This window comes from Mauremys mutica, chromosome 4, assembly GCF_020497125.1.
Source record: "Mauremys mutica isolate MM-2020 ecotype Southern chromosome 4, ASM2049712v1, whole genome shotgun sequence".
Classification (NCBI taxonomy): Eukaryota; Metazoa; Chordata; order Testudines; family Geoemydidae; genus Mauremys; species Mauremys mutica.
In genome coordinates this window covers 8,599,167-8,612,710 of record NC_059075.1, presented here as the reverse complement: position 1 = coordinate 8,612,710, position 13,544 = coordinate 8,599,167, and the positions used below count along the sequence as shown (strand labels likewise).

The 13,544-nt window shown below is 41.1% G+C and overlaps 1 protein-coding gene across 1 annotated transcript in view; it reads right to left on the bottom strand.

Annotated features, from left to right (window-relative positions):
* The window catches only part of STYX (serine/threonine/tyrosine interacting protein), a 32,354-nt gene that overhangs the window by 1,898 nt on the left and 16,912 nt on the right, over positions 1 to 13,544 (bottom strand). The window contains exons 2-9 of the mRNA XM_045015208.1: positions 8,809 to 8,841; positions 7,675 to 7,728; positions 5,389 to 5,486; positions 4,526 to 4,586; positions 2,685 to 2,721; positions 2,067 to 2,106; positions 1,939 to 1,989; positions 997 to 1,069 (exon numbers count right to left, since the gene is read on the bottom strand). Coding sequence (XP_044871143.1) covers positions 997 to 1,069; positions 1,939 to 1,989; positions 2,067 to 2,106; positions 2,685 to 2,721; positions 4,526 to 4,586; positions 5,389 to 5,486; positions 7,675 to 7,728; positions 8,809 to 8,841 — 447 coding nt within the window. The remainder of the gene's footprint in view (positions 1 to 996; positions 1,070 to 1,938; positions 1,990 to 2,066; positions 2,107 to 2,684; positions 2,722 to 4,525; positions 4,587 to 5,388; positions 5,487 to 7,674; positions 7,729 to 8,808; positions 8,842 to 13,544) is intronic.

Sequence of the window (13,544 nt, the reverse complement as noted above, 5' to 3'; positions counted from 1 at the left end):
GGGTTTCTGGGAATGAAAACATTTAGTAAACAATGAGTTAAGCTTATTGGAACACATCCATCTTGTTAGCCCCATTTTTCTTTCTTGTGGCAATTAGTGTTCAAACTGAGACAGTCAGGGCAGGGTGGAGGAAAAAGACGGCATCCACCTAACAGCAGAGGCACTCGAGGAGGAGAATAAGGTTGCACGAACACAGGTTCTCCAGGAAGGACGTTTAGGGAAAAGGAGGCAGTGTTGCTTCAGGAAGGGGATCTGGACTATAAGGCAACTGAACTGTCAAGATAGCACAACTGCAGCGATTTTAGACGGGCACAATTGCACAGGGCCGTGAAGATGAAGACAAGGTATTATTTTACTGCAAACAAATGCCACAAATTTAGAAATAAGATGACTGCACAAGGAGAAGCTTCCTAGAAATAAGATACTGTAAAAATAAAACTAAATAAGTTGTCTCACCACCAGGCAGCCAAGTGGATGAATGACAAGTATTACAAGCCCATTTCAGCAGATCACCCCAGGCTTCCCAGCCATTTACACAAGACCTATTTAAATCTGGTGGCATAGAGATGTCAAGCCTTACTACTGAGCTTGCTATATTAGATTTTCATATTTCCTGTTATTTGAGATGATGCAAATAAATGTAGTGGTTGTGGACCACAATATCTGCTCTGAAGTTCTCCCCTGGCTGCCGACTAACCAGCAGTTAAGAAGCCCTAAGATGATGTATGAAATAACAGATTTTCATTTCTTTACTAATGTCTGAAGTTGCTTTTTTCAAAGTTTGATTCTAGTACCTGATTTAAGTGACAGCTCTCCTCTTCTCCTCCACCCCCCACAGTTCCAGATAAACGAGTGTCAGAGTATGCTAACAAACATACTAATTAGTTTAATTTTAAATCACTTCAGAAACATTGATTTTTAGTTGCATAAGTATATACATAACTGGCTGGAAAGGAAGCCATGTGATTTAAGTTATAACCAGGAAAAAAATGTTACCTGAAGTTGATGGACAAATCCAGCATTAGGATTAATACAGAATCTTCTTTCTTGAACATAAGTAAATGCATCCCTTAAAGAGAAAAGAGATCTCTGCAGTCATCTCTAGCTACAGCAGTCTATTGCTACTGGCTCTAAATTCTTGGGGGGAAACAATTTTCTTTAAAAGACCATTAGAACTAGCCCTTCTGTACCTGAACTAGCTTGTGGTGTAGGAGCTGGCTTTGGGGGGGAGGGATAGCTCTGTGGTTTGAGCACTGGCCTGCTAAACCCAGGGTTGTCAGTTCATTTCCTGAGGGGGCCACTTAGGGATCTGGGGCAAAATAAGTACTTGGTCCTGCTAGTGAAGGCAGGTGGCCTGGACTCTATGACCTTTCGGCATCCCTTCCAGTTCTATGAGAGATATATTAAAAAAGTGGAGATATACCTATTTTATTAAATACCTTTAGGCTCCCCCTTGCCTAGGGCCAAAAGATTGGTCAAGGCACAGCGTTAGGACATCTCTAAACTGCACTGGGTGGCAAAGGCCCCAAGGGACTATTACAGCAGGCAAGAACATGGGCATTGCCACACGAGATCAGACTAGTGGTCCATCTAGTCCAGTATCCTGTCTCCAACTGCTTCAGGGGAAGCTGAAAGCAACCCTGCAGCAGGCAATCGGGATAATCTGCCCAAAGGGAAAAAAGTCTCCTCTCAATCCCCAAGAGTTAAAGGTTGGCTTAAGCCCTGAAGCCACAGGGTGTACATCCCTTAGTAATATTAAAAAGAATTTTCAAAGTTAAATCATTACTTTACATTTACAACTAAGTACTTGGTTGGGAAGGCGGCAGTTATCCTAAACTGCAAATGGACCAATGTCCCATATTTTTTTTTTTAAATTAAACTTATTTCAATTTTTACAGATAACTTAATTACAACTCAGTTTAAATATACTGTTCTTACCTGTACTTCACCCCAAATGTTTCCATAATGTATGCAATAACTAAGGCAGCACTGAAAAGAAACAAACTATTTAGAAAAAAAACATACTGCATATAAAAAAACAAAAGAAAAAAGGGAACCATTCCTACCTTCTAGAAATCCCTGCATTTCCATGGACAAGAACTTTTCCTGAGAAGAGAGGGAATTACTTGTATAGATGGGTAAAAATTATTCTCTCCCAAGTTTACCAGCTTTTCTCCTTAAACACATCTATGCAACAACAAGGTATTTTCTGAAGAATAATAGGTTAGTGTCTTACAAATTTTGTTTCACTTCACTCTAGATCACTAACCGGGATCCTGTTAGCGCGGATCCTAGTATAGGAGCAAGGCCCTACATTTAAAAACAAAACCCCGACCATATGAATCTTATTAGTTTCCAGAACACAATCAAATCTGCAGTGTACAGACTGCTCTAGGAATAGATTGGTTATCCAAGTTGGGGTGGAAGGGAAGGAGAATAGTTGTATTGGGCCTATATTAAAATGCAATGTTAAGACTAGTTCCACTACCAGGTTCATGAGCATGCAAAATGACAAGCACCAGTCAGCCAAAAAACCCTAACATTTGGGAAATCCCCACTTCGGTACTTGATGGTTACAAATATTTATGTCCAGATACACAGAACTAAGCAAGTGGATTTTTAAAGCTTTGTAACAAACTATTAGGATATTAGGTAAATCAAAGAAAAAGTGAATCCAAGTTTACCTCCAGTTTGTAAACTTCCATCAATAAATTCTTTCGTCTATAGGGAAAAGAGTGAGTTGGTTACATGAAGACATGCAGTTCCAACTAGAGCTGTAAATACTAACACCATTTTTACATTTAAAAACTGAAGCGTTTTCACACCAAACATCATTAGTCAGTATGTAAAGATTCAAGATTTTTACATGCTGTCACTTAACTCTTCTACATACAAATTAGGGGTTTTTTTTAATGAGAATTTTGAGATACAAAGAAAAGTTTTTAATTAATTATCAGAAATTAAACACATTTTAGTTAAGCATTACCACAAACAAAGTTTGTTATTTATAATCCCAACATGACCCCAAGATACTTCATGTCAATTCAATGCAAACAGCCTATGCTATCCAGAAGTGAACAGATGAAAAGCAAAATACCCAACACAAATATAATCTGGGTCACAATAAAGTACTTACGAAGAATTACATTGATGTTGGTGTATCTACTGTAAAAAGCCACCTTTTAAAATCTATTGTGTAGGTTTCTATTAATCAACCTACAGCGTGGGATGTGTGGTCTAAAGAGCTCTCTGGGTCACCAAATAGTGCTGGTTCTTCCTTGTTTCCAGCTGCTCTTCAAGCCTCCAGTCTCTTCACTGCACAGAAGAGCCCAGTAACCTTCAAAAGCAGCTGGAAACGAGCCATCTCTTTTTTGGGTCACTGCTACATAGGAGAGCAAACGAGCCATCCTGGATGTGGGAAAGGCATATCCAGGGTAAAACAGTTACACGGAACAGGGCAGAAAAAGGACCATGCAGCCCGGCAGCATGCGCAGGGGAATGGGGAGAAGGCAAGTCGCTGCAGAGTAGTACACTGAAGGAATAAAGAGTGAGATGAACAAAAAGTGAATGATTTTTCCCCTCAAAGAGAGGGGACAACGTTTTACTGTGTTTGACCGCTGAAAGTACACACTTCTACAGTGTTACCATCCATGTCAGCAAACTGCTCTGTGATCAAATATGGATTAATGATTAGAAAGGAGGTGGCCCCAGGAAACAGACTATTATGTGGTCCACAATATGAAAACACTGGGACTACTGTAAGATGCAAGGCCAGATGTGATTTCCCTCTCCCCCAACTTAATTTGGGGGGGAATTCTCATAAAATGCTTCAATTCTCTCAAAAACAACCCAAAGTGTACAAATTGAGGCTCAGCATTTCTTTAACCAAATTTTTCTGTTTAACGTTCCAGAGTGTAACTAGGTATTACAATGATTTTTTTTATTATGAAAATTGCCTTTTAAAGTCCTTTAAAGTAGATTAAGATATGCTTCCAGAAAATGAATTGAAATTTTGCACCATCCAGTTTCCTTTCATTTTTTAAGCTGACCTGTACTAACATTTGCTGTAAGGAAAAAATTATAGGGCTGATTCTTACAAACCAAGGTTTTCCAAAATATCTAGTAATTCTGGGTACACATCTTGGGATACCTTAAATGGGCCTGCTTTCCAGAAAGTGATGAGCACCCACTGAAAATCAAGCACTAATAATAAAATAATAATACCACCACCAACTCTCTCTTATATAGCACTATTCATCAGCAGATCTTAAAGTGCTTTACAGAGGAGGTCAGTATGATTGTCCCAGTTCCACAGATAGGGAAAGTGAGGCACAGAGAGGTGAAACTGACCTGAACAAGGTCAATAAGCAGGACAGTGGCAGAGTCTGGAATAGAATCCATTATAAAATGTTTCAAGTTAGGCACTGAAAAACTGCAACACCCAAAATTACTAGTCACTTTGGAAAATTTGACTATGAACTGCTCCATCCACAATCCACTGAAACTGACTGACCAAGATACTTACCGTAGGGAAAAATCGTATTATATTTTCAACTGGATTATCTGCAATATCCAAGACTAAATACCTGAAATTAAAACAGCTACTGTGAGCATACAACAGTATTACATATTGCCTTTTCTTTAATGGGTACAGTAAATCTGCAAGATAGCTTTGCAACCATGTCATTCAGAAAACTGCATAAAAAGTTGTACAATCCCATATAAGAGACCTAGCCTCAATTTCCTGTCTCATTTCCAGGACTACGGGGAATGTAGCACCCTTGTAGGCTGTTAAAAGGTTCTGACTGAATCTGAAGGATCTATCCAGTTCTCAGCTGGAAGGATGAGATCCAAAATGCAGTGTGAAACCTCTTAGGAATCAAACATGCAGAGGACCAAGCTGGATATGAATTTATATATAATGTAGCTGAACAGCTATTCCATATTCCCAATATTGTCAAAATGATAAATTGTACCTGAACTCTCTTCTGGGGGCCCTGGATGCCACAAAAAGGCTGCATATATTGTCTTTGAATCAGTTATCGCAGCAGTGTTTCAACTTACTAAAACAAACTATACCCAGAACTGACAGCTCAGTAATTGGAAGACAGTTGGAGACTCTGTGTTTGTCAGGCAAACCACAAAGTATTTTGTGGCGTGGTGGGGCAAATACACATTTTAGAGATTATCTGACACAACCTTGTTTATTTTAGTGAGACATTTTTCAAACAATTAATATAAACATAACACAATTACTTGAGAGGACCATGCTAGCAATAAGGAAAACACCTTTAAAAATCCCATTAAATATAATTAAAGCATAGCTTTTCAAAATAAGATCTTCAATATTGTTTTATTTTTCAGAATGCTGTTATGTTCATTTCTTACCTAAATAATTGTTGGAAGTTTGGTTTAATAAAATTTGCTTCAATATTTTGCCGTATGCATATTACATGGGTTATTCCATGTTTCTGAAGTATAGGTAGCTGCAAAAGATAAGAATTTAGGTCACATTTTTAAAGAACAGATATGTTTTTTATTGTGGCATATTTAGAGTTATAATAAAAAATAACACGCTATCCTTAAAATGTGATTGATGTGAAATGTTAGATTGCGGTTCTCAGGCAAGTACATGAAAAGTTAATACATTTAAGACTAGACCTCCAATATTCAGATAAAGAGAAGAACTGTTTTATCAAATGTAGAGTTATATGAAGGATGCTCCTAGCAGCAGGGATAAAAAAGCACCCAGCAGAGAGGGGATTTAAAAAATGGTTCCCCCACTCCCAACACACCCTTCAATTTCTCTGAAATCTCTCTCAAGTGCCATGTGGTAATATTCCTGCTACCACTGAATCTTGATGGAACCAGTCCGTAACAGGCGAGAAGTGATATAAATGTAATTTTGCAAACCTTTTCTCTGCCTCTGGGATATGTTAAAACAGAACCCCTGCCACTTAGTTCACGCTACATAAATATTATATTGACTGATCTGGTTTATGGTTATAACACTAACAGAGAAATAACTGTCAATGGCCCAATATCCATTTTCTGAACAAAGTACAAAGGAGCATTCACAGACATATCTGCTTGCCACAATCTATGTAAAGTTAATCTATAAACTCAGATGTTGTTAATTATGGTGAAATCACTAAGAAATGCTCATCACCTTTAGGGGAAGTCACTGAATACTTGTTTATACAATCTAGTATTACAGATCTAGGGGGGAGGGATAGCTCAGTGGTTTGAGCATTGGCCTGCTAAACCCAGGGTTGTGAGTTCAATCCTTGAGGGGTCACTTAGGGATCTGGGGCAAAATCAGTACTTGGTCCTGCTAGTGAAGGCAGGGGGCTGGACTCGATGACCTTTCGGGGTCCCTTCCAGTTCTAGGAGATATACCTATCTCCAATTATTCCTTTGTCTGAAGTGAGTAGGGTGGCAGTAGTATATGGCAGAGGCAAGTGAATAAATCACTGTAGCTGAGTTCAGGGTCTGACTTCAGGAGTTAACATCCTAGGCATGTGACTACATGAGTCTCAGTTTTCATTTGTTTAAAAATAAGCTTTGTGCTCTCATGATTGACATGGAAAACTCATAAACACGAACTGGGTGCAACAGATACAAAGGTGTCTACCTGAGTCTGCAGACAGCTTGAAATAACAGCTGAAAGGTGTGAACTAAACTGCCCCATGTATCAGAAGGGGGTGCCTATTCCAAGATTCACTGCTCTGGGAGGAGCAGGACCACGGCACAGGCCAGGGAACCTCATGTCCTAGTGTTCCTACAGCCCCAGATTACCTTCATCCTGCCTGAGTTAACACATTTTTCGAGTTTGCAAATCTGACAAACCATAGCAGATAATAAAGTGGACAATATGTCATTCATACTGAGTTGCTGTAGCTGTGTTGGTCCCAGGGTATTTAGACAAACAAGGTGGGTGAGGTAATATCTTATTGGACCAATTTCTGTTGGTGAGAGAGACAAGCTTTCAAACTAGACAGGCTCTTCCTCGGGTCTGGGAAAGGGACTCAGTGTCACGGCTAAATACAAGGTGGAACAGATAGATTAGCATCAGAAGTTAGCATTTATTCAAGGTGAAGTGGACCATTAACAGTCCCGCTTAGAATATATGCTAACTTCTTATGCTAATCTATCTGTTCGACCATGTATTTAGCTGTGACACTGGGTATATCTACACAGCAAAGAAACACCTGCGGCTGACCCGTGAGGGGCTGTTTCATTGCTGTGTAGACTTCTGGGCTCAGGCTGGAGCCTGGGCTTGAGGACTCTGTGAGGTGGGAGGGTCCCAGATCTCAAGCTCCAGCCTGAGCCCAGAAGTCTACACAGCAATGAAGCAGCCAGAACCCCGCAAGCCTGAGTCGGAGTCCACAGGCCAGCCGCAGGTTTCTCTTTGCTGTGCAGGCGTATCCCCTGAGTACTTTCCCCAGACTCGAGGAAGAGCTCTGTGTAGCTTGAAAGTAGAAGATGGTCCAATAAAAGATATTACCTCATTTATCTTGTCTCATTTATACTGAGCTCATATGAAAGACTTCAGAGAGTTGTGTAAATATTAACTGTATGCGATTTACTTTTTCCACAATAACTATATTAACAATGTGCCAAGAGCAATTTTGCTAGAACTTTACTTAGAGGAGAATATTCTGAAAACCGTACCTTGCTTTTCATAGCTGAAGAATATGGGCCTAAAAATAACCCAGGTAAAATTTCCTACAGGGGAAAAAAAAACATTAAACATCAACTCAAAAAACTTAGTTAAAAATGCATTGGGCTCTCAACTGCAACTGTGGCCATAGAAATAAGTAATTTATCATGTTGTGAGGGACATGTTATCAAGCGTCATTTGTAACAGGGCTAGGAAAAAAAGAGTTGTGCAAAGTAAAAGAAATGTGATCCATAAGAAGAGACTCTTATTTTTGAAAGAGAAATTAAATCCTTTATATGGACAAAGTTCAAGTTAGATTGCCACACCTTATCCAGCCCTTGCTTAAATAGTGGGTTTCAGTGGAATTGTGAGCTGGGGTGAAGGCAAGTCATTTTAGGTATTCCAAAAGCTCACTTATGTACAGTTTACATATGCAATAAGTCATTTCACTTTATAGACAGTTAGTAACAAATGATTAATTTGTATCCAGTTATCCCCCCTCCACTCAATCTCACTTTCAGGCCTGTCTGAAGATCTTTATTTTCTGCAAGGGTTTGGCTGAAAGGTCATGTACTAACACTTACGTTCCCCAAAGGCTGCTATTTGAGAACACCTGCTTCTGAATGAATTTAAGTCAGAAGCAAAGTTCTAGTCTATTTGTAATTCCCATGCTCTAACACATACATGAAGGCAGAATACTGTATATTTCAGGTGTTGGGAGAGAGTCCAAGATTCCCAATTAATAGTGTTTTTTAATTTTATGTTTGCAACACAGATCCCAGTCACCCTTCAGTCTAGACTGTCCACTCTTCTCTCCTCATTCCCTCTTCCCCCATTAAAAAAAAAAACTCTCTCCCTTCATACTTAAACTTCCAATAGAACACAACACATGTCCAGCAAAAGAGTTTGCTAGTATCCTCCTGCTATATACTGTAATTACTCTATGCTAGCCACTTGGGGTGGGGAATTAAAGAACAATGTAGCATGCACCCTCCCCCAGGAGGCAAATCTGCTGCAATACCGCCAGCCTGCTATCTAAGAGCCTGAGGTTAGTTTTGAACTCAAGTCTTTCATTTGGCAACTCCACGTACTTACTGAATGAGCCACTGAGGTTTGGCTCAAATGAACAAATTAAAGTGTCATACCTGCATCTCTCTTCTCATGGGATAGGTCCAATCCTTTAAAAAATAAAATAAATATATATATATATACATACACACACACACACACAATAGGGAATGTGCAAAAAAAAAGCTAGCAACCAAAACAAACAAGCACATTGTGAAATAGTCTGATTGCTGGAAAATGGATTTTCTGAATTCAGCCAGCTGCCTGCCATTTCATAATCTGCTACTAAATGCATCTTGGGTCAAAATGAACCATCAGAGCAAAGAAAGTTGTTGGACTAACTAGCAGAATTACAACCAAAGGTAACAGTGAAATTAAAACTTTTCATGATGAGTGGATCAAGCCTAACCTGTCTCTAAACAGTTTTCTGCATTAGCCCTGGGGGATACAAAATTCTGGTAAAGGTGATGTTTCTATGGCTATAACATAGGCAAAGGTACGCATCAACAGAAATCTTGCAGGTAACACCATATAATCCATCACCTGATATTAGCTTTGACAATTCCAGAAACTTATTTTATATTAACACAGTTTGCCAATTCCACTGCAGAGTACCGGTAAGTCATGAAAGAGTCATTTCCATTTTTCTTTATCCTAGACAATTGTATGGGTTTGTATGCACACCTCCCTGCATCAAGCCAGAAGGGCCTGAATATTCCTATTAGTTAGCATGTCCGATTCCTGCACCATCACAACCCCTTCCAAGTGTTTTTGTGGCCAGTGCAAGGTCCACTACAGAGCAGCCTGCCTTGGCTCATTTTGTACCATCCCCTCAATCCACCTGCACATTCTAGACGCTAGAACAAGCACTCCAACCCCCGCACTCCATGCTTTTTTTGTGTGCGCGCCTTACAAAACAACTGCCAGAGCAGAGCTTTACAACCTATAAACAGTCTGCCCCACTCCTATTCTTTTCCTCCCTGACAATCCACTATCCTTTCCTGCTGTTCACTCATTCATTCCCTATCTCATGTTAATTATCTCCTGCTCTCCTCCAGTTACTGGTTAATACTTTAGGGCCTAATCAGGATCAGGCCCCCTTATGGTAGGTATTCTACCAACAAAAAGAATTTACAATCTAAAAAGGCAATGGGGGGAGGGCAAAGGAATAAAACATATATGCAAAGAGATCCGGGTGATAAGCACACTTGCTTAGTTTTCCACAGTATGTGTGTATTTACATAAGCTTTCCTCAATCCGCCTTCCACAGAGGCATTAATAGTTCCTTTGTTAAATTTATATGAACTCTTCCCATTTGCCCTTCCAGGGCTCTGCTAATATCCCTTTTTCCCTTCCCACCACCCCGTTAGAAAATTAAGAGGCTATATAGAGTTGTTGGACAACTGCTGACTGTGACTTGAAGTGTCAGGGTTACAATAGCAGTTTATATATAATGCAAGGAACGAATCATGGAATGTAGCCCCTAGATTTCAGAAGTGGGAGTAGTAGCTTCAGGTCTCAAAATCACAGTATGGCCAATTCTAGGAATTTGAGGAAGCCATAAATACTGTTAACATTGTAATATATCACTTCCCTCATTTAGATACATGTCTTAACACAAAAATAGGTACTCAGTGAGGCTTTACTGACTAAATGATATTTAGTAGGATTATATGGGATTTGGGTATCAGAGTAAAAAATTTTCCTTAAGCCCCTGGACTGCAGAATTGAATCTGGGACAGCATTTGAGGGAAGTCCAATTCAAATTAAAATATGGAACCACATTTTAAGAACAATTCTCTCTATTACTGTGTGAAAAAAATACACAAACACAGAAAATGGATTGCAGTGAAACTGATTACACAGAAAACATTGCCAAATGCACAAAGTAAATACATTAGTTAACTTTTAAAAGTTATCTTTCGGTTACACTAATCATGTGTTACTTGTAATAGAAGGTAAATTCTATGACAGAAATGTGATTTTTAGTTGATTGCATTTGTTTTGAACAATTGGTGATCAGCTTAAGGATTTCTTCTTATTTACACAAAAAGATGGGTTTTGTCTCTAGGAAAAGAAAATGAGTCCTACTGCTTTCTAAGTCTTGCCTAACTGATTGTACTAGTCTCATATTTGTTTGGAAATGAAATTTGAAAAGTACTTTGGACAGTTAAAAGCATGTGACAAAGTGTGGACATATTGACAACCAGTATCTTTCCTTTGATATCTAGGCAGATTGAAAAGAACCTCCTCTTTTTTAAATTTGTCCACACACAAATTTGCCCTAGTTTAGTTAAACCAGTGAAAGCCCTCTGTGTACTCTTATCTCAATTTAATTTAAACCTGTTTGTAATCAATTTAAGCTAATCTGAAATAAACCTGATTGAAACCAAAATGACAACATCCACAAAGGCTTTCACTTTGGTCTAACTATCCATATAGACAAGGCCTATGATTTATGTATGCTCTTGGTGTCCTGGGAACCTGTTGTACAAACACACTTGTGTGTTTTGATAAACATTGTTTGTTTGGTTGCCTTGTATTGTTAAGTTTATAAGATACAGTCTTAATTTAAAATATGATGAAAAGGCATGCTGAGAGTGCACACACTTGTTAGAAGTTTGTATATTTAATGTTGTAATCCTTTAGACCAATCAGTTATATTTAGGCAAGATTGAGTCCTACTGCTTCTAATTTTCTTTTCTTAGGGCTTGGCTACACTTACAAGTTGCAGCGCTGGTGGAGGCTTTCCAGCGCTGCAATTACACCCCGTCCACACTTGCAGGGCACAACCAGCGCTGCAACTCCCTGGTTGCAGCGCTGGCTGAAAACCCGTCAGGGTTGGGGTATAAGGAGTGCAGCGCTGGTGATCCAGCACTGCTCAGCAGGTGTGGACACTCACCAGCGCTTTAATTGTCCTCCAGGGAATAAGGAGTTATCCCAGAATTCCTGTTCAGCCACTCTGCTCATCAGTTTGCACTCTACTGCTCTTGCCTCAGGTGACCCGCCCTTTAAATGCCCCGGGAATTTTAAAAATCTCCTTCCTGTTTGCTGCAGCCAGGTGTGTGTGGAGTGCAATCAGTTAAACTTTCCAGGTGACCATGCCTCCACGTGGCAAACGAGCCCCAGCATGGAGCACTGGCGAATTGCAGGACCTCATTAGTGTTTGGGGGGAGGAAGCTGTGCAGTCCCAGCTGCGCTCCAGCCGTAGGAATTACGATATCTTTGAGCAGGTATCAAGGTCCATGCTGGATAGGGGCCATGATCGGGACGCACTACAATGCAGGATGAAAGTTAAAGAGCTGCGGAGTGCCTATTACAAAGCCCGCGAGGGTAATCGCCGATCCGGAGCTGCCCCCACGACCTGCCGTTTTTACAGGGAGATGGACGCGATACTTGGGGGGTGACCCCACTGCCAATCCCAGGACCACGATGGACACTTCTGAGCCGGGTGGGGGACAGGAGGAGGCGGAGGGGGAAGGAATACGCGAGTGACACCCCAGAAGACACCCCAGAGTCCCTTGAGGCATGCAGCCAGGAGCTCTTCTCAAGCCAAGAGGAAAGTACCCAATCGCAGCAGCCAGCAGTTGCAGAAGGACAAGCAGAGCAGCGGGTTACCGGTAAGCGACTTTTATTTTCTGGGTGGAAATGTTTCTGGAGAGGAAGGGGGGTTCGGGCTGTATGCATGCCAGCCTAGATGTGGAATAGCCCATTGATGTGGTCTATCACGTCGCGGTAATCGTCTGCAGTTATCTCAGCAAAAGTTTCAGCCAGAGCGTGGGCAATATGCCTGCACAGGTTTATAGGGAGAGCCACTGTTGTCCTTGTCCCAGTCAGGCTAACGCGTCCGCGCCACTGTGCCGCGAGGGGGGACGGGACCATCGCTGAACACAGACAACCCGCATAGGGTCCAGGGCGGAATCCACATTGCTGTAGAAGAGCCTCCCGCTGTTCCCTAGTGACTCGCAGCAAGGAGATATCTTCCAGGATTAACTCCTGTGAAAAATGTTGGGAGACTCTTTAGTGAAGCTAGTGATAGAGATAGGGAGATAGTGAAGATCACCCCTGCAGCTGCATCTTCACTCAAACCCTCTATCACTGAAGCTTACCCAAAGCAACCAGCACCCCTCTATCACTCAAGCCCCACTTCTCCCTCTATAAGCACCCCTCACTCACCATTTTGTGGCTTCTGCTGTGTTATGTGTGTGGTAAAAGAATGCTAAAGTGAATCCTTCAGTGTGTGGGAATTTCAGTCTTGAGATAATGAACACAATGCTTCCCTGTTAAATGTTGTCAATTCTTTTTTTCTAAAGTGACCTTGACTGCTGGACTGACCAGATGTACCACAGCACACAAGCTGCAGATTTTGAGAAAAAATCCCCGAAAGAGCAAGGAAGACATGCTGAGGACTGTTATTGCTCACTCTGCTAGAGAGAGTAAAAACTTGCAGGAGTGGAGAGACAAGGAAAGCAGGATCCGCAAGAGAAATGCAGTGGCCAAGAGGAAAAGCACAGAGAAGCTGCTAAGCATCCTGTCGCGCCAAGCGGACTATCGAGTCACTCGTTGCCATGCAAGCAGAGCACTACCGTGCTACTCCCCCACCCCCTCCGTCCCAAAGCTTTTTGCCTTGTGCACCAATGTCAGTTCAAACCCCCCTTCCCCAGCATCCAGGTTCTTACCACCACCAGCTGCCTCCAACACCTGTACGTTCACCAACCAGCCCTGCTAACTACAACCCTTACCCTCTGCACTCAACCCCCATCACCATGCAGTTTATGCACCCTGAAGTGCAGGATTCATTGCACAGCACTCC